Source organism: Somniosus microcephalus, chromosome 28 (genome assembly GCF_052327205.1).
Source record: "Somniosus microcephalus isolate GS21.2 chromosome 28, FLI_Smic_1.0, whole genome shotgun sequence".
NCBI lineage: Eukaryota > Metazoa > Chordata > Chondrichthyes > Squaliformes > Somniosidae > Somniosus > Somniosus microcephalus.
This window is the reverse complement of record NC_141014.1, coordinates 15,566,793-15,588,596: the sequence shown is the minus strand read 5'-3', so window position 1 is coordinate 15,588,596 and position 21,804 is coordinate 15,566,793. Positions and strand designations below refer to the sequence as shown.

Genomic DNA, 21,804 nt, shown 5'->3' with positions numbered 1-21,804 from the left:
CCCTGCACCTGTGGGAAGTCAGCCAGAGCCACAAAGCTGAGCGCCCGCTCAGTAATACTGGCCTCATCCAAAGTTGATATAATTGGCTGATTTGTGAAACATGGCATCGGTCACCTGGGTGATGCATTTGTGGGCGGCCGACTGCGAGGTCCCGCAAATGTCTGCTGCAGATCCCCGGAAGGAGCCTGAGGCCAAGAAGTTGAGGACTTTGACAGCCACTGGTAAGGAGTGTCCACCACGACCTCTGGGCAGCAGGTCTTGTTCCAGCAAACTACAAATGTCTGCGACAACCTGGCGTGATAACCTGAGCCTACTGAAGCACTGCTGCTCAGTAGTGTTGAGGAAGCTCATCCTCTTCCTGTATACCCTGTGTTGGGGATCTCGCTGCAGCTGTGTGGTGCCCCCTCTCCCTGTGGAGCATCAGGTCGTTGAGAAGGCTGCTGGTGGTGGGGCTCATCTTGATCTGATTCTGAGGTCCAAGGCAGCCAGGCTGCTGTAGTAGATGGCAGGTAAAGTGGAGATCAGAGGGCCAATCCCTCAATGTTGTGATAGTAGCAATGTGGTGCGAGTGGCTTCCCAGGTTTCAAAAATGACCTGCAAGCTGTGGACAAAATGGAGTGAGCTAGAGCCATTCCATGAGGCAAGTAATGAGGTGTAATGTTGCAGTATTAATGTGCTTTTCCCAGAATTCAATGAATGAACTCGCCAGTGGTCACAGGCGAGGTACCCGAGCTCCTGCAGTAAAACTCAAAAGCTGCTGCTAAATTCACTGTTAAGGGTCTCTCAACAAGAAGTTAATGATTTCAATGAGGTCGCCCACCTCTGCCGATCGGGTCCATGTCGCGCCTTCAAAGGCGCCCGAGTTAAATGCACGAGGGAGCGGGATGACAGTGGGTTCCCGACGCGCTTCCTATTTCCAGGATTTTTACTGCCAACCTGCCCCCAAACCCGCACGCTCGGCAATGGGAAAATTCCGGACAATGTTTACAATTTCTGTATCCAGGACATAAAAAGTCATCAGGCCCATACATGCGCGCCCCATCCTCCAGCTGATTCCAGCCCCATATACAAAGTCTGTCTTCATAGCCCAATGTTTTCAGGCCAGGAATAATCCTTTTAGTCTTTTTCTACACATTAGCCAGAGTAAAAACATCCTTCCCAAGGTTGGCAGACCAAAACTGGATGCAGTAATCTAAATGAGGATTTCCCATGACCCTAATATTGTGGTCCTAGTATTGTAATGAATGTTCCAGGACCCTGTTTGAGTCATATATACTAAATGACAATGGGTTGGGAGAGAGATTTCAGATATTCTCTCCACAGAGCCATCTAGTAGCCAGAGCCTGCAACTACATTGGGAAAGTTGACACAGGAAAATTAAATGGGAAATGTTGACAAAGGAAGGCTTTAGAAAGGATGATTTTATATATGCATATATACAACACCCATACACAGAAATTATTTTAGTACTTGCCTCGATAAGCCTCCTCTGCAGTTCCACCGGGTTTTACTGAACAGAATGTCCATGGCTGATGCTATGCCCAGTAGGCCATTAAAATGCCATCTGGGCCCTTTGTATGTCATCGAACCACGATTTGCTGGATTTATGAGGCTCCTGCCTGATTCCCATGAAATCACGAAAAGGTATATTGCGACGATTGGAATCGAGGCAGCAAGCGCAGCACTATTTTAACTCTGCTATCAACGTCCTCCCTCCCCCCACCTCAGCACCTCTTTCCTAAACAATGTGCACCCATGCATGCTAATTTCAGACTCATACTTGAGTCCCAACCATGTCTCTGTGAAGGCTGTCTGTTCAGGGTTGTCAGTAGCATATAGCTGCAGTGAACTTTTTTAGTTATTTAAGCAAACCGGATAAACATTGCTCCCAAAAGATATGAAGGAACCATCCCTAATTGTCTTCCTTTTAAATATTCTGAGATGATTGAAAGACACTTCCTGTGAAGTACAAATACTTTTTCCTGTATTTTGGAGCCTCTTGAAATATATTCCTATATTACATGCACAGATGACAGTGAAGAAAAATGAACCAACTAAATATGTAACATTTTTCTCTGGCAGTTATTCCCCTCTTGGCTGATTTGACCTTGCTCATACTTTGCTGTTTTCTCCCTATTTTGTTGTCTGATCTTCATTTTCTTCTGGCTCCTTTGTCTTTGTAGCAGGTCCTGTGGGTAATCCTGCAGTAGCTGCATGATTTAGGTACGTAGACAGGAGGTATTATGAACTATATCGTAGGTCATTCAGCACAGCAAGGAAGGAGTGACAGCACTGGCAAGTTAAACAGCAGTTACAATAGCATTTTGCTCTCTTTTCTTTCAGTTGCTGCTCAGTAGAGATGAAACATTGCAGATTGCAAGTGTGCAATGTATGACTTCCATACTCGTCCACTCTCCAGTGCAGTACGCTCCTGCACTAGTATACGCAGATATTCCAGGTTACTGTTTTTTTACTAAGGTGTATTTCCCGTCTTGTTTTCTCATGAAAAGTTGTTGCATCTTTAGTGGTGGTTTACCTCCATAACATATCTCGCCTCTGTCCCTATGCTGGCCCATCTGCAGCTGATACCCTCATTCTCATCTGTCATCTCCAAATTTGACTATTCCAATGCTTTCTTTGCCCACTTCCCATCTCTTCCCCCCCTTTTAATCTACAGCTTGTCCAAAATTCTGCAGTTCGTATCCTATCTCGCACTAAATCCTGCTTGCCCATTATGACCATCCTCGGTGACCAACGTTGACTCCCAGTGCTAAAATTCCTGTCCTTGTCTTTGAATTCCTGCATGATCTTGCCTCTTCCTACTACCATGATAAGTTCCTTTGTCCTTTATTTTAATAGAGAAATTAACCTATTTATTTTAAATCTTAAAACCTCCATTAAAATAGCACATAAAAGAATTTCAGATATTGGCCCAGAAGTTCGGGTCGGAGGCTTCCCGCGGGTGCAAGCCTCCGACCTGCACTTACCTAGCGCGCCGGCTGTGGGCCCGCGTGGGATTCCGATCCTGGGCCTCCTCCAACTGCCGGCACGCAGTGCTTGCGTATCCCAGGGGCGCAGTTAGTTCGAAGTGTCCCCTGGGATCACTTGGGCCATGGAGCGCCAATGGTAGCAGGGAATGCTTCATTCATAAGTTTGACAGGAAGAGCTGTCAAACCTATATGTACTATAAGCCCCAAAACCTAACTAAAACTTCAAATAAAAAATTTTTTTTAAATTACATTTTTAAAATAACTATAAATTATATAAAATAACTATTTTAAACTAATTTAAATTTTTGAAAAAATTAATTACATTTTCTAACAGGGCTAAAAATAAACTTACCTTTCTTTAAAGTATTTAAAAATAATAAACCTGTGGGAAAAAATGTTTAAATTTTATTTAATTCACCACTTACCTTGTTAAAAGCAGGCCTTGAGCCTGCTTTTTATATGTGTAACTCCTGGAGACTTACCCTCCCGGAAAAACCTGGGAAAAAAAACGTAAGTTCGATGCGCACGCGCTGCCTCTCCGGCGCACACGTTCCACCTCTGAACCCCTCTTTCAGGGGAACGGAAGTGCCGGTTTCCCGCGCATGCGCAGTGCATGCACGAAACCGGCACTTCCATTGGGCTTACGGGTGAGTACCCCGTGCGTACTCTCCCGTGGAGACCCGAATTTCTGAGCCAATAGCAAATAATGGGACACTTAACCCTGCCTGCCTGGGCAGTTAAAATCACCCAGGTCACATAGCCTCCCTGGAGCTGCCGGGAACTGAGCGGCCATGGTTTTCAACTGTTCAAGGACAATCGCCCAAAGCCGGCAGGATCCTTTTTAAAGATATGCATGTTCGGTCCCCATGACATGGATCAGGGCCGAAGAGTCCCAAAAAGGTAAGTTTTTTTTTAAATTTTGTTTTTTACTTTCCTCCTGGGGCCTGCATTGGAGTGCTCCTCTAAAGAAAGTTTAGGCTTCCTCTGCCGTGATCTCGCACCCCCCACTCCCGATCGTGGGGACCCCCATGGTAGGGTCCGGTAGCCAATCCTGCCTGTCACCTGTCCTCGGCGAGTCCGGCAGCATTTCAAATGAGGCCTGGGAGTTAAAGTATCCCGAGACTCTTATTTGCTGCAGTGTGTGAGTTTTGAACTGACATGAAGGGGGTCATTTGAACCCCGAAGAACGGGTGGGTTTGTTGACCGGGTTTCCCGGGGCTTGATCTCCCCACCACTGTCACAATCTCCCCCTGACCGCCACACACTCCCCCTGACCTTCTAGCAAAGCGTGCAACCTCGCTCTCTTCACACCCACCCCCCCCCTCCCCCAACCAATTTCTCACTACCTTCCTCCCTCATCTCCGCTCCCCAGCTATGGCCTTGTGCTGCAGGCTTTGGCGGGAAACTTGCTGAAAATATTTGAAGGACGGCTGCTATTAATTTCAACAGGACGTTCGGGAAATCTTTGTTTCCAGGTTAACCGTCCGGGATTCCACCCCACCTCCCGCTCTCTTCACTGGCCCGAGTAAATATCGGGGCTGAAAACTCACCTGCCGAAAACTGGTTCGCCCTTACAATAGGTGCCATTGTGTTTGTACACTAATATTCGAAGAGCCTAATTTCAAGACATAAGTTTTCTATTAATGTTAATTAGTCAACTATGTTAATAGTGACAGTGTAACTGAGAACTACCAAAGCTAAAACCAGTTGTGGCTAGTGGATTCAAATGACAGGCGACCGACTGAAATCTCTGATTGCCTGTATGTGGTGGGCAATGGAGTTTTGTTTTTGCTTTCTCTGAAATTGAGCCTACTGATGGCCAGATAACTATTGAAACTCATCACAAGTTTGCCTCAAACTCCATTTCCTCTGGTTTGTAAATCAAACCTTGCACTGAGATTGCTTTGTTGAGAGATATTTTTCTAACTCTGCTGTCTTTTCCCTAGAATTTCTGTTCGAGCGACTCTCCAGTACAGATGAGATCTTGGTATGGTCGGTATACAGTTGTCTTCTCCTGCTGACTGAGGAGAAACTTTTCTTTTCTAAGTGCCACACCATTTATGGTAAGTGAGATTGAAGATTGCTTGTAGGGATGTCCATGAGCCAACGTATTTAACAGGAGAACACAAAGTAATATCAGTTTAGACATTCAAGTAATGCTGTGTCAAACGGGAGCTTTTTACTATAAAAAGGTGCTGGGTAGCTCACTGTCCATTGTGAGAGGGGCAGGGGAGAAAAAAGTCTTGATTTAAGAAAAAGGAGCTGGATGAATATCTAGTGAACAACATGATTGATGGATAAGTGTGGACATAGACAAAGAAATACTCAATGGTTTCAGTTCTGTTTGATCATGGAAATGCAGTTGTGGAGTACAATTATTCAGAGTCCAATAGCATAGATTGTTATAATGGGTTGATATCTTGAAGCTTTTGTTCAATTAATTTTGGGGGTTAAGGATAGATTTCACAATTTATTCTTGCATGTTTATCTGTGACTGTTTATCTTCATCAAATAAAATCAGAAAAACCCCAACTAATCAAATTATACTTGGCCTCGTGTAAGAAGTGGGCAAAATAACCTCACAACTTTGAAACCCATTTGCCACCTATTAGCCCTATTAATCCCAGGACCAGGATCTCAAACCCGGCACTAAGCTCATGGTCTACAGAGCAGCAGTGATACCCGCCCTCCTGTATGCCTCAGAGACACGGACCATGTACAGCAGGCACCTCAAAGCACTGGAGAGGTACCACCAACGCTGCCTCCGCAAGATCCTGCAAATCCATTGGCAGGATAGGCGCACCAATGTCCGTGTTCTTGCTCAGGCCAACATCCCCAGCATTGAAGCTTTGACCACACTCGATCAGCTCCGATGGACGGGTCACATTGTCCGCATGCCCGATACAAGACTCCCAAAACAAGCGCTCTACTCGGAGCTCCGGTACGGCAAGAGAGCCCCAGGTGGGCAGAGGAAACGCTTCAAGGACACCCTCAAAGCCTCCTTGAAAAAGTGTAACATCCCCATCGACACCTGGGAATCCCTGACCCAAGACCGCACAAAGCGGAGGAGAAGCATCCGGGAAGGTGCCAAACACCTAGAGTCTCTTCGCCGGGAGCAAGCGCAGGCAGCGCAAGGAGTGCACAACCCAAACACCCCACCCACCTGCCCCTTCAACCACCGTCTGCCCCACCTGTGACAGAGACTGTAGGTCCCGCATTGGACTCACCAGTCACCTGAGAACTCATTTTTAATGTGGAAGCAAGTCATCCGAGGGACTGCCTAAGAAACATAGAAACATAGAAGATAGGAGCAGGAGTAGGCCATTCGGCCCTTCAAGCCTGCTCCGCCATTCAATGAGATCATGGCTGATCATCCAAATTCAGTACCCTGTCCCTGCCTTCTCCCCATATCCCTTGATCCCTTTAGCCTTAAGAAATATATCCAACTCTTTCTTGAATATATTTAATGAACTGGCCTCCACCGCCCTCTGTGGCAGAGAATTCCACAGGTTCACCACTCTCTGGGTGAAGAAATTCCTCCTCATTTCAGTCCTAAATGGCTTACCCCTTATCCTTAGACTATGACCCCTGGTTCTGGACTCCCCGGCCATCAGAAACATCCTTCCTGCATCTAGTCTGTCCACGCCTGACAGAATTTTATAGGTTTCGATGAGATCCCCTCTCAATCTTCTAAACTCCAGTGAGTATAAGCCCAATCGACACAATCTCTCCTCATACGTCATTCCTGCCATCCCAGGTATCAGCCTGGTGAATCTTCGCTGCACTCCTTCCATGGCAAGAACGTCCTTCCTCAGGTAAGGCGACCAAAACTGCACACAATACTCAAGATGTGGTCTCACCAAGGCCCTGTACAACTGTAGCAAGACATCCTTGTTCCTGTACTCGAACCCTCTTGCTATGAAGGCCAACATACCATTTGCCTTCTTAACCACCTGCTGCACCTGCATGCTTACCTTCAGCGACTGGTGCACAATAACACCCAGGTCTCTTTGCACTTCCCCTTCTCCCAATCTATTGCCATTCAAATAATAATCTGCCTTCCTGTTTTTGCCACCAAAGTGGATAACCTCACATTTATCCACATTATAGTGCATTTGCCATGTTTCTGCCCAATCACCCAACCTGTCCAAATCGTACTGGAGTTTCACGACATCCTCCTCACAGCTTACCCTCCCACCCAGCTTTGTGTCGTCTGCAAATTTGGAGATATTACATCCAATTCCCTCGTCCAGATCATTAATATATATTGTGAACAGCTGGGGTCCTAGGACCGATCCTTGCGGTACCCCACTAGTCACTGCCTGCCACTCAGAAAACGACCCGTTTATTCCAACTCTTTGCTTTCTGTCCACCAACCAGTTCTCTATCCAAGTCAATACCTTGCCCCCAATCCCACGTGCCTTAATTTTGCACGCTAATCTCTTATGTGGGACCTTATCGAAAGCCTTCTGAAAGTCCAAATACACCACATCCACTGGTTCTCCCTTATCTATTTTACCAGTTACATCCTCAAAAAATTCCAGTAGATTAGTCAAGCATGATTTACCTTTTGTAAATCCATGTTGACTTTGTCCGATCCTGTCACTGCTTTCCAAGTGCTCTGCTATTACATCTTTTATAATAGACGCTAGCATTTTCCCCACTACTGATGTCAGGCTTACCGGTCTATAATTCCCTGCTTATTCTCTACCACCATTTTTGAATAGTGGGGTAACACTAGCTACCCTCCAATCCATGGGTACTGTTCCAGAGTCTATCGAGTTCTGGAAGATGACCAGCAATGCATCTACTATTTCTAGGGCCACTTCCTTAAGTACCCTGGGATGTAGATTATCAGGCCCTGGGGATTTATCGGCCTTCAGTCCCATCAATTTTCCTAACACCATTTCCCTACAAATACTGATTTCTTTCAGTTCCACCCTTTCATCAGACCCTATGTTCCCCGGCATCTCTGGGAGGTTATTTGTGTCCTCCTTTGTGAAGACACAACCAAAGTATGAATTTAGTTGGTCTGCCATTTTTTGTGCCCCATTATAAATTCCCCTGATTCTGACTGCAAGGGACCTACGCTTGACTTCACCAATCTTTTTCTTTTCACATATCTATAAAAGCTTTTACAGTCAGTTTTTATGTTCCCTGCTAGCTTACTCTCATATTCTATTTTCCCTTTCTTAATTAATCCCTTTGTCCTCCTTTATTGAATCCTAAACTGCTCCCAATCCTCAGGATTATTGCTTTTTCTAGCCAATTTATGTGTCCTCTCCTTGGATTTTATGCTATCCCTAATTTCCCTTGTTAGCCACAGTTGAGTCACCTTTTTTGTTTTACTTTTATGCCAAACTGGGATGAACAAATTCTGTCGCTCATCCATTGGTCTTTGAATGTTTGCCATTGCCTATCCACCATCAACCCTTTGAGTGCCATTCCCCAATCAATCCTACCCAACTCGCTCCTCAGACCATCGTAGTTTCTTTTATTTAAATTGAGGACCCTAGTCTCTGAGTCAACTACTTCATTCTCCATCTTAATGAAGAATTCGATCATATTATGATCGCTCCGACCCAAGGGGCCTCGTACAACAAGATTGCTAATTAATCCTTTCTCGTTACATAATACCCAGTCTAAGATGGCCTGATCTCTGGTTGGTTCCTCGACATACTGGTCCAGGAAACCATCCCGTAAACACTCCAGGAATTCCTCCTCCACAGTATTGTTACTAATTTGGTTGGCCCAATCTATATGTAGATTAAAGTCACCCATGATGACTGCTGTGCCCTTATTGCACGCTTCTTTAATTTCCCTTTTAATGCCATCCCCAACCTCCGCCTTACTGTTTGGAGGTCTATATACCACTCCCACTAATGTTTTTTTCCCCTTAGTATTTCTCAATTCTACCCATACAGATTCCACATCATCAGAGCTAATATCCATCATTACAATTGTATTAATCCCTTCTTTAACCAGTAATGCTACCCCACCTCCCTTTCCTTTTTGCCTATCTTTCCTGAATATTGAAATCCCCCTGGATGTTGAGTTCCCAGTCTTGGCCATCCTTGAGCCACGTTTCCGTAATCCCAACCAAATCATATTCGTTTACCTCTATTTGCGCAGCCAATTCGTCCACCTTATTACAAATGCTCCTCGCATTAAGACACAAAGCCTTCAGGCTTGTTTTTTTAGCGCTCTTAGACCTATTAGAATTATTATTTACTGTGGCCACGTTTGATTTAAACCGTTGATTTCTCTGACTGCCACTTTTGTTTTTCTCCTTCCTATCTTTTGCTTTTATCCCTGTTTCCCTTTCCTCTGTCTCCCTGCTCAGGTTCCCAGCCCCCTGCCATTTTAGTTTAACCCCCCCCCCCCCCCCCGAACAGTGCTAGCAAACCTCCCCGCAAGGATATTTGTCCCGTTCTGGTTCAGGTGCAACCCGTCCGACTTGTACAAATCCCACCTTCCCCAGAAGCAGGCCCAGTGATCCAGGAAACTAAAGCCCTCCCTCCTGCACCAACTCTTTAGCCACGCATTCATCTGCTCTATCCTCCTATTCCTATACTCACTAGCACGTGGCACCGGGAGTAATCCAGAGATTACAACCTTTGAGGTCCTGCTCTTTAATCTGCTACCTAGCTCCCTAAATTCTTGCTGCAGGACCTCATCCCTCTTCCTACCCATGTCGTTGGTCCCAATGTGAACCACGACCTCTGACTGTTCACCCTACCCCTTCAGAATGCCCTGCAGCCGTTCAGTGACATCCTTGACCCTGGCACCAGGGAGGCAACAAACCATCCTGGAGTCACGTCTACGGCCACAGAACCGTCTATCTGTTCCCCTTACGATAGAATCCCCTACCACTATTGCTCTCCCACTCTTTTTCCTCCCTTCCTGAGCAGCAGAAGCACCCCTGGTGCCAGGAAGTTGGCTGCTGCTGCCTTCCTCTGGTAAGTCATCCCCCTCAACAGTATCCAAATCGGTGTACCTGTTTGAGAGGGGGATGGCCACAGGGGTCCCCTGTACTACCTGCCTGCCTCTACTGCTCTGCCTGATGGTCACCCATTTCCCTTCTGCCTGTGCAGCCCTTACCTGCGGTGTGACCAACTCACTAAACGTGTTTTCCACGACCCTCTCAGCATCATGAATGCTCCAAAGCCCATCCATCTGCCGCTCCAGCGCCGCAATGTGGTCTGCTAGTAGCTGCAGCTGGATGCATTTCTGGCACACATGGTCGTCGGGGACACAGGCAGCGTCCCTGAATTCCCACATAGAGCAAGAGGAGCATAACACGGGGCTGGGCTGTCCTGACATGACTTACCCTTTAATTAATTTAAGAAGAGACCTATTAATCCCAATACCTTGCACAATGGGGAGGAGGAAGGGCGAGGAATTTGAGATGCTATCTACAGGTATAAAGTCTGTATTACAAGATCGGGAGATAGGTTTGAATGAAGAACGCCCAATTGATTTCATCCTTTCAGAATACCTACTATCTCCAAGTTACAGCAACTGACTATTTCATAAATGAGTACAGTGATTGCTTCTCACCTATCATTCTTAGTGACCATTTCAACTGTTGATCTCCCTCTGTGTAAAGAAATTTTCTGGCACTGGGCATGGGCCACATTCAGCAGAAGTTATTTGGATACACTGGGGGTAGAAATTGGTATGTGCTTCGCCCGTTTTATGGGCATAAAATGGTTGCAATGCATGCCAGTTTCTGTGCATGAGGTCCTGTACATAATCTGCGCTGACGGCATAGCCGCCGCCATATTGGTCCTCACTGTTTTCAGGTGTACCCAGCAACTTCCTGAAATCAGCGTTGGATTAATTTAAATATGTATAGAAGTGTTCTGCGCCTGTTTCAGGACCCTTCTGCAAAATGTGTGAAAAGCTAGGTGAAAGCCCGGACTCGTTTTTGCAGTTCTTCTTAAAGGGACAGTCGAAGGCTGCTGAGGAAATGGCAGGTAGAGTTTTTTTATTTATTTCCCCTCTGTGCACCATGGAGGAGCAGGAGTGCTCCTCTCAGCTCCACAGGATTACTGTGGGCCGCTGCCAGCGCATACTTGGCCCTTTTGCATCTCACTCCTCCATGTACTGAAGCACGTGATGTAAAATCAGAGCAGGCAGCTCTCTACGTGCAGTGAGACTCCTCAGTCTTTATGTACCATTTCTCCCCATTCGCCCACTAGTGGAAACAGTCTTTCATTATTACCCACAGTAAGGTCCCCAAGTTTCACTCGCCCCTTTACTGGCTGCTTCTCTCTTAGCGTTGTTCACATTCACAATGTTGCTGCTGCTCCTGGCTCTTCAAGTAATGCAAAGTCCCATGCCCACCCCACCCCATTATGCAGTCAGCTTTCCCCCCGCCAACCCCCGCAGCCTCAATCCTCCCGACCCCCAGTCTCCCTCTTTCCCCCGCCTGTGCTTTAATCTTCCGACTTCCATTCTGTAGTCTCCCTCTCTCCCCGTCCGTGCTCCAATCCTCCCGACCCCCAGTCTCCCCCTCTCCCCAGTTCGTGCTCCAATCTCGTGACTCCCATTCCTCAGTCTCCCTCTTTCCCCGTCCAAGCCCCAATCTCCCAACTCCCATTTTGCAGTCTCTATCTCCCGACCCCTATTCACCAGTCTCCCTTTCTCCACCAAGCCCCCATCCCCTAACTTTCAGTCCCCGTCACCTCTCCCCTGATCCCCAGATCCCTTTCACCCTCTCCCGACCCCCACCCCTCGAGGCCCAATCTACCGAGCTCCCCACCCCCTAAGGCCAAATCACCTGAGCTACCAACCCCTGTTCAAATCTCCTGAACCCCCCTCCAATTCCCAAACTCCTGACCCTCTTCAATCCAACCCCCAGTCCCAATCTCCCGACTTCCTCCCAACCCCACTTAGTCCCAATCTCCTGTCCTCTAGTCTCTGTTCACCCTCTTCTAGTCCAGCCCGACCCCACACCTCTCTCAGCTCCATCGCTCTCTCTCCTCCAGCAGCCAGATTCTGGTCATCCCTAAGCAGGTGCTGTCTCTCTGTGCCAGTGGGGGGGCGGGGGGGGAAGGGGGGTGACACCATGGAGTAGGGTGGGGGGTCGTTGCTGTGGTGTGAAATTTAAAAGACGCAGTTTTCCCTGGCTGTTGGAAGCAGCGCCTGGGAGATTCAGCAACCCTAAGCACAGCATACCGCGGACCAGATGAAACCGTACATTTAACACCCCTGCTCTATAACGTCCGTTCTCCTTTCAAGATTAAGAGCCTCAGGTTACCCAGCATCCTTTTTAGCTCATGTCCAGCTTCTGGATCTGTGTTCTTGGTGTTTCTAGGAGATATCTTGATATTTCAATACTAAACATATCTTCAGTGTTACAGTTGTAGGTCCAAGACCAAGCGGCACCTACCCACTTTTAAAAATATAAATTACAGGTATTGAATCCTTAGTTCGTAGCTTGAAAGAGACTATGAGGGTGAACAACATTGAGGTCCAGAAGCAAGGTCTACTATTGTTTGGAGAGATTTTAAAACGGTAAGAACCTATACTGTTTGAGATTTTTGAACAAGAAGCAAAGAGTCTGTGTTGGTACTTTCATTTATTACATGGATAGCAGTGTTCGCTGTTTCAGTATTGTCATAACTGCTGGCAAGGATGGTTACAAACAAAATTAATCTGCATATACTTAGGCAACTAAGCCTTTCCACCATCTACAAGGCACAAGTTGACATGAATCTTGCCATTCATGTGGAAATGACTTATGAAATGATACTGGGCGGCCTGCTGGTGGCGCTGTCCAGGGAGAGTATAAATACTCTGGCATGGGCCCAGCTTGCTCAGGACATTCTTTACCAGGAACTAGTAAAGGACACAACTAGATCTCCATGTTGAAAAACAGTTGATTAAAGCCTTGTTTAATACTTAGACCAAGTGCCAAGTAGTTTTCTTGCGTCAATGTAATCAACTGCAACCCGCTCCACGCTCTGAGTGATTTGGGAACAGACAGCTACGATTTAAACTGTAGAAGGAAACTTGGATGTAGTAATCAATCCATCATGGAGAAACTACTCCGACCCGCCCGTCTCGACCTGGACCCGAATTTACTTACAGCTGCTAAGGTATGGAAACACTGGTATCGTACCTTCGGCAACTTCCTCGGAGTGTGGTGAGAATGTTCCTAATAAGTTACGAATGCTTGCCAATTATGTATCCCCTCATGTGTTTGACTTTATTGAAGACTGTGTAGACTATGACTCCGCTATCCAAACACTACAGCAACTATATATTAAGGCCCCAAACGAAATTTTTGCTCAGCACCTACTTGACAACAACCCGGGGTATCACTTGACGAATTCCTTCAAGAGCGTCGCAGGCTCATCAAAGATTGTAACCTTAAAGCTGTTTCAGCTGAGCAGTACCGGGGGGAATTAATTTGTGACTCTTTTATTAATGGAATTGCTTCTCCCCTCATACGCCAGCATCTGTTGGAGAATAAAACGTTCTGGTTACAAGCTGCCTATAACCAGGCATATTCTCTGGACTTAGCTCAAAAAAATTCAGATGCCTATTTTTTACCATATGCACGGACTGCTGCTACCACTTTTAGTGACTCCCCAGTAAGCCTCAGGTGGAAGCCCTCACTGATGACGACCCTACCCTAGCGGCATCTTGGCAATCTAAAAAGAAGTGTTTCTTCTGTGGAGGTGCATTTCACTATAGGAAATGTTGTCCTGCTCGTAATGCAACCTGCAATCATTGCAGCAAGAAAGGTCACTTTTCTAAAATATGTCAGTCAAGAGCCTCTCCTAGGGTTACAGCTGCTATATATAAAACTGCTCCTCCCCCAAGAGCCACTACTAGTGTTACAGCTGCTATCTCAAACTGCTCCTCCCCCAAGAGCTACTAGTGTTACAGCTGTTTTCCCCAAAGCCTGTCCCATGCAGCCACGAGGGTTTCGGTAAATGGACACATTTTGAGTGCATTAATCGACTCGTAGTTCTGACAGCTTCATCAGTGAGCGGGCTGTCAGTAAGTTAAAACTGCGTATTTACCCCTCGGACAGGGAAATTGTAATGGCTCTGACGACACTGACCACCAACTCTTGGCTTTTGACTTGTCGACATTATTCTCAATGGCCGCACTTATTTTTCCACCCGACTTGGGGTGCTCAAAAACCTGTGCAAAGGTGTAACCGACAGTACTATCAAGCAGCACTGACTCACCAATAACCTGCTCACTGATGCCCAGTTTGGGTTCCGCCAAAACCACTCTGCTCCTGACCTCATTACAGCCTTGGTCCAAACAGAGTGGATGAAATTGGCCATACCGCAAAGGGAAAAGACCTGATCGAGGCATTTGGTCACTGTGGAAGTAAGCATATTGGGACAGGGGAAAGCAAAGGAAAGCTCCTGGGACAGGATTTCCAGAAGCAACACAAGATTCACTTTCAAGTTTGGAAGTTCAAAGCCGGAGCTTACTATTTCCAAAGTACCGTTTTGTGCACTTTCGGCCATGTTCATCTTCCTGGCGGGCTCAAGTCATCGTTAAAAATCCTCTGAAGCAACACAAGAAACGTCTTTGCATCGATTACTCGCAAACTATTAACCAGTATATCGACCTGGATGCCTACCCACTACCACGCATCGATGACATGGTCAATAACCTTGCCATCTACAGGGTATTTTCAACTTTTGACTTAAAGAGCGCATATCATCAAGTACCGTTAAAGGACTCTGACAAGAAGTATACAGCCTTTTGAGGCCAACGGTCGGCTTTACCAGTTTCGTCGCCTTTCATTTGGGGTCACCAATGGGGTGGCTGTCTTTCAACGGGCAATGGACAGCCTAGTCGAACAGGAGAACTTAACGGACACTTTTCCATATCTGGATAATATCACCATTGCTGGTCATGACCAGAAGGAGCACAATGCCAACCTCCAGAAATTTCTTGATGTTCTCCGTCGTCGCAACTTAACCTTAAATGAGTCCAAACCCGTCAAATCAGTACCATCAGTCAACATCCTTGGCTACTGGGTGGGCAGTGGTATCATCAAACCAGATCCGGAGCGACTTCTTCCGCTTCAGGAGCTCCCTCCTCCTACGAATCTCGGCTCTCTTCGTCGGGCCCTCGGCATGTTCGCCTATTATGCAAAGCGGATACCCCATTTTTCCGACAAGATCCAGCCCCTGCTTCACGCAAAGTCATTTTTGTTGGGGGCAATGGCTATTTCAGCTTTCGACCTCCTCAAGCAACAACTGGAAAAAGCCACGCTTCGTTCCATCGATGAAAATCTCCCTTTCGTGGTCGAGTGTGATGCACCGGAGGTGGCGATCTCGGCTACCTTGAATCAAGGTGGTCGACCCGTTGCATTTCTGTCCAGAAAGTTGCAGGGTAGCGAGCTCCATTATCCTCCTATCGAGAAGGAGGCTACGGCTATCATCGAAGCAGTACGTAAATGGAGTCATTTTGTCGCTCGTCGCCATTTCATGTTCATAACTGATCAGCGCTCTGTGACCTTTATGCTGGATAACCGGAAACGCACTAAGGTCAAGAATAACAAAATACAGTTCTGGAGGATGGAATTGGCCGCCTTTGGCTACACCATACATTATCGACCTGGCAAAGAGAATGTGGCCCCAGATACCCTCACGCGTGCATTCTGCTCTTCCATGTCAACTTCGACTCTTACGGATCTTCATACTGACTTGTGCCATCCTGGCGTTACCCGTATGTTGCACTTTGTGCGATCTAAAAATCTCCCATTTTCTACGGAAGACGTGAAAAGAACATGCTCCACTTGTAGAATTTGCGCAGAATTAGAACCGCAATTCTTCCGTCCGTCGGTTGGCTCACTCATACACACTACACAGCCTATGCAGCGATTCAGCATTGACCTTAAAGGGCCATTGCCTTCCTCAACGCGAAACACCTACTTGCTTACTATGGTGGACGAATATTCACGCTTTCCTTTGCTTTCCCCTGTCCCAATATGCTTGCTTCCACAGTGATCAAATGCCTCGATCAGGTCTTTTCCCTTTGCGGTATGGCCAATTTCATCCACTCTGTTTGGACCAAGGCTGTAATGAGGTCAGGAGCAGAGTGGTTTTGGCGGAACCCAAACTGGGCATCAGTGAGCAGGTTATTGGTGAGTCAGTGCTGCTTGATAGTACTGTCGATTACACCTTCCATCACTTTGCTGATGATTGAGAGTAGACTGTTGGGGCGATAATTGGCCGGATTAGATTTGTCCTTTTTGTGGACAGGACATACCTGGGCAGTTTTCCACATTGCCGGATAGATGCCAGTGTTGTAGCTGTACTGGAACAACTTGGATAGAGGCGCGGCTAATTCTGGAACACAAGTCTTCAGCACGATAGCCTTTGCTGTATCCAGTGCGCTCAGCTGTTTCTTGATATCACGTGGATTGATTTGAATTGGTTGAAGACTGGCTTCTGTGATGGTGGGGACCTCAGGAGGAGGCTGATATGGATCATCCACTCGGCACTTCTGGCTGAAGATGGTTGCAAACGCTTCAGCCTTGTCTTTTGCACTCACGTGCTGGACTCCACCATCATTGAGGATGGGGATATTCATGGAGCCGCCTCCTCCTCCTGTTAGTTGCTTAATGGTCCACCGCCATTCACGACTGGATGTGGCAGGACTGCAGAGCTTTGATCTGATCCATTGATTGTGGGATTGCTTAGCCCTGTCTATAGCATGCTGCTTCTGCTTTTTAGCATGCATGTAGTCCTGTGTTGCCCCTTCCCCAGGTTGGCACCTCATTTTTAGGTACGCCTGGTGCTGCTCCTGGCATGCTCTTCTGCACTCCTTATTGAACTTCTTCCAAGTGGTGTTCAACATGGAGAAGTACTGATTCTTCAGCTGAGACAGGTTGATCCCCTGGCTTTATGGTAATGGTAGAGTGAGGCATATGCCGGGCCATGAGTTTACAGATTGTGGTGGAGTACAATTCTGCTGCTGCTGATGGCCAACAGCATTTCATGGATGCCCAGTTTTGAGCTGCTAGATCTGTTCTGAATCTATCCCATTTAGCACGGTGGTAGTGCCACACAACATGATGGAGGGTGTCCTCAGTGTGAAGACGGGACTTCGTCTCCACAATGACTGTGCAGTGGTCACTGCTACCAATGCTGTCATGGACAGAACCGTCTGCGACAGGTAGATTGGTGAGGACGAGGTCAAGTAGGTTTTTCCCTCATGATGGTTCTCTCCCCACCTGTCGCAGGCCCAGACTGGCAGTTATGTCCTTCAGGACTCGGCCAGTAGTGGTGCTACCCAGCTACTCTTGGTGATGGACATTGAAGTCCCCCACCCAGAGAACATTCTGTGCCCTTGCTACTCTGTGTTTCTTCCAAGTGGTGTTCAACATGGAGGAGTACTGATTCATCAGCTGAGACAGGGCAGTAGGTGGTAATCAGCAGGAGGTTTCTTTGCCCATTCTTGACCTGAAGCCATGCCACTTCATGGGGTCCAGAGTCAATATTGAGGACTCCCAGTGCCACTCCTTCCCAACTGTATATCACTGTGCCACCACCCCTGGTGGGTCTGTCCTGCCGGTGGGACAGGACATACAGGGATGGTGATGGAGGAGTTTTGGACATTGGCTGAAAGGTATGATTCTGTGAGTATGACTATGTCAGGCTGTTGCTTGACTAGTCTGTGGGACAGCTCTCCCAATTGTGGCACAAGTCCCCAGATGTTGGTGAGGAGGACTTTGCAGAGTTGACTGGGCTGGGTGTGCCATTGCCTTGTCCGTAGCCGGTGCTGAGGTCAATGCTGTGTGGTCCGTCTGGTTTTATTCTTATTATTTTGTTTCGTAGCGGTTTGTTACAACTGAGTGGCTTGCTAGGCCATTTCAGAGGGCAGTTAAGAGCCAACCACAATGCTGTGGGTCTGGAGTCACATATCGGCCGGACCAGATAAGGACGGCAGATATCCTTCCCTAAAGGGAAAGGAAAAGTGACATTACCACTACGCTACCGTTTCTGCAGATAGAGATGAACGTTCCTCATTTTGGCAGTCGATTATGCTGGTAGCCGCTCCTCCTCCTAAAGGAAGCTGGGACACTAGACTCCTGATAGCATCCTTAAGATAGGTGAATGCCTGACTAATCGTACTGTTGGACGCTTCATCGGAAGTACTCCAATTACAGTGTATCATGCTTTCAGTGGCGCCGCATTAAAAATGCATGCCAGAATGATTCAGCAATGCCAAGATGCGACCAACCATTTCTGCAAACCTTGGCAATGACTGGAGAACTGCCTTCTCAGTGTCTTGTTCAGCAGATGGATGCAATGCTTTCCCATCTGCTCCAAGGATAACCGCAGCTACCAATCGGCATCGGGGCTGTCACATGCAGTGGCAGTAATGGTTGCCTGAAACTTGACTGCACCTCCTTGCAGGCATGCTGCAATGCTGACCTAAGCGGATTGTGCTTGCAAGCAGCTCATGCAGCACTACCTTGAATTCAACCATGAAACAGTGCTGAGGTGCTAGGCTGCTCTATGGGCTTGGGTGCAGACACATTCCTGCACTTGGGTTTCCTTTTCCTTCATTGGTGTCTCTTTCTTTGTAAACCACTGCCCCATCAGTTTTGGCAAAGTCTGCTAATAGATTTAGATACTATGGGGTCGATTTTGTGGAACCTGTCGGGAAGAAGGCGGGACTTCCCCTTTCGGGTTTTAGTCCCGCCTACATCGACGTCCGGCCAATCCGCACGATTTTCCCTTGATTGACCTTGTTAAGCCCGCCCAGCGGGCTCAGCAGGCCAATTAAGGGCCACCCGGCAACAGGTGACGTCACAGACTGAAATTTCATCTGTCAAGACTTCCTGACAGATGAAATATCAGTGTTTCACAGCTGTTTGAAGCTGTCAAGCACTGACAGTCTGATTACTAAGCTGAGTCCTTCTACGCAGACTCGGTTAGAAATCTCAGCAGCACTAAAAGCTGAAGCCTGTCACTTTTCACAGATCGCAGCCATTCAGCTTTAAGTTCCGGCTGACTGATGCGCTCCCGACGCCTAGAGGAAGAAAGGCTGTGAAGGTAAGTAAAGGTAAGTAAAAGTTCTTTACACACTTTAGACACACCAAACACACTTAACTTTACACTCATGCACCCATCACTCACCTGAGCGCCGACATCGCGACCCCTCCAACTCATTCAACCCGACGGCCCGCCGCTCCAACCTGGTGTGGTTTGGAGCCGTCGGGGAAACCCACACGAAACCCCTCAAAATGGGGATTAGGCTAAAAACTGCCTGTTAACTACCCGCCTGGTTTCGGTGGGTCCCAGTGCGGGGCGGGTGCCCGCCGCCCCTGAAAGTTGCGTGGGGCGGGACGGTGGCGGGACCGGCAAAGTCGGGATTCCCCCCCCCCCACACGCCTGAAACCCCGCCTGACAGCTCCCCGAAAATCTAGCCCTTTGGCCCCAATTTTCCTCCTCCTTTCTGCCTGGGCACACATCGGGTGGAGCACAATAAAGTAAGCTCTGCCTGACACGGCCTGAACCCACCTGGATTCTGGGATTCAAGTCATTACCTTAAAAGCCTGCAGCAGTGATAATGGCTGCTGGCCCTTCTGGGTGTTGTCTAAATGCAGCAACCAATTGGCTTCAAAGCAAAGTTCTTTACAAGACCAGCAAATTCCATGACCTTACTGGCTGTCCCTCTCTGGTAACGTCATCAGAGAGGTAGCACAAAATGGGTGGAGACACGGCTTCACAGTTCCCCCCTTTTAAATTGTCTTTGCACCCAGGATCTAAGCATCCGCAGGCACAAAATTTAGCCCCACCATTTCAGTTCTCCTCTTGTACCAGGAACTGTTACAGTGATATTAGTTAAAGGTACCTGTCAAGTATATCCTAAAGAACATCCATTGATATGACCGCACCACCTCATACTGACCTGGAATCCAGTCCAGAGACATCACAACCAAAGCAAAATACTAGCAGCAGGGTAATCAAATACATGCAGTCAGTGTACCCTTTCCAGGTTTGCGGTTTCCAGCTTGGTCTACAGAATTGACTGCTGAGCAAATTACAGTAGCCAGTTGGGACACACACAAGCCTAAGTTTTCCAATACTGTTGTTATTTATGCCAAGTGACTATTGCCGGGTTTCAGACAGACTGAAATGGAAGTCTACTATTTACATCCAAGTTCCTGAGGTTATTAGCATAGTTACAGGTGCAGTTTTGGATGGCTGCAGGGAGCACGCTAGTGGTGGGAGCAGAGAATTCTGTTTAACTGAATTCAAAGAGATAGAGACGATTAAAGGGAAGTGTTACAATAGGGGGATAAAATTCTGAAAGACGTGGAGAGCCATATAGGTCGTCTTGAGGGAAAATTAATAATAACATTGAAACCATTTTCAACAAGGTATTTTTTTTAATGATATTGATGGGGAATATATCAGGGAACTAGATTTGAATGTTGATCCCAAAGATGAAATGACTGGGTCCTAATTTGCTGCATTATCCATTCTATAACCTTTTATACTCTTACTCAAAATATTCATAATTTATTTAAAATGTGCAAGTGAAAATATGTAATTAAACGATATAATAAATGTCTTTTACAGGCAGCCTACAGGAATAAAGCTGTTTATGAATTTCACTATTTGGCATGAAGCGGTTGTTGTATTACAGGAAGCAGTGACCAGCTCCAGCCTTGAAGTCATGATGCATGCCACCAATGCTGTGGCAGCCTTCCTTCGGTAAATAGAACCAACTTCCTTGTTAGTGATGATATAAATAACAGAGGTTTTTTGAGTTAGGGAAAGTAAAGGAAGATTAGCTGAACTAGGTTAACTAGATTAGTGCCATTTGTAGTTTTTTTTAATATATAGAAACAGGAGTAGTCTATTCAGCCTCTCGAGCCTGTTCTGCCATTCTATTAGATCATGGCTGATCTGTACCTCAACTCCATTTCTCCACCTTTGCTCCATATCCCCTGATACCCTTCTCTAATAAAAAAATATATTAATCTCAGTCTTTAAAATGTCAATTGGCTCAGTATCCACAGCCTTTTGGAGGAGAGAGCTCCAGATCGCCACTACAGTTTGTGTGGAAAAAGTGTTTCTTGATTTCATTCATAAATGGTCCAGCTCTAATTTTAAGATGATGTCCCCTTGTTCTGGATTCCCCCACCAGAGGAAATAATTTCCCTGTACACAACTTACTGTGCCTCCTTACTTAATGCAATTTGCAAACCTGGATATATAACTCTATAATCCTTCATCCAAATCATGAACATATATTATGAAAAGCTGAGGCCCAAGTACAGATTCCTGGGGAACACCACCTGTCACATTCTGCCAATCAGAGAATGTTCCCTTTATCCCTACTCTCAGTCTCCTACATCCCAACCAATTACAACCCGTGTCACAAAGTTACCTCTAATTCTGTGCGCTTGCATTTTTGCTAATAATCTCTTGTGCGTAACTCTCTAAATGCCTGCAGGAAGTCCATATAGATATCAACCATAGACACGCCCCTATCCACCATGTTAGTGACCTCCTCAAAAAATGCAATTAGATTAGTTAGACATGATTACTGTTTGCAAATCCATCCTGACTCTTAGATAGCTCATAGTTATCCAAGTGCTTAGTCTCTCTGGGGGTGATTTTGCCAGTCCTGGGGAGGCGGGACTACTGGGAAAATGGCAGAATTTGGGGGCGGGTTGCCAACCCGTCCCCAACCCACCTCCATGCCATCTTCCCAGGAGGCGGGTGGCCGTCCCACGCCGGGTCCCGTCTCCTTGGAGGCGGGAAGGGATTAAAGCCTATTAACTGCCTGTTAACAGGCAGAA

The 21,804-nt window shown here is 46.9% G+C and overlaps 1 protein-coding gene across 1 annotated transcript in view; it reads left to right on the top strand.

Annotated features, from left to right (window-relative positions):
- mei1 (meiotic double-stranded break formation protein 1) overlaps positions 1 to 21,804 on the top strand; it is a 247,894-nt gene that overhangs the window by 73,679 nt on the left and 152,411 nt on the right. Inside the window, exons 9-12 of the mRNA XM_085969507.1 lie at positions 2,344 to 2,458; positions 4,937 to 5,053; positions 12,413 to 12,512; positions 20,576 to 20,710. Of these exons, the coding sequence (XP_085825633.1) occupies positions 2,344 to 2,458; positions 4,937 to 5,053; positions 12,413 to 12,512; positions 20,576 to 20,710 (467 nt within the window). The remainder of the gene's footprint in view (positions 1 to 2,343; positions 2,459 to 4,936; positions 5,054 to 12,412; positions 12,513 to 20,575; positions 20,711 to 21,804) is intronic.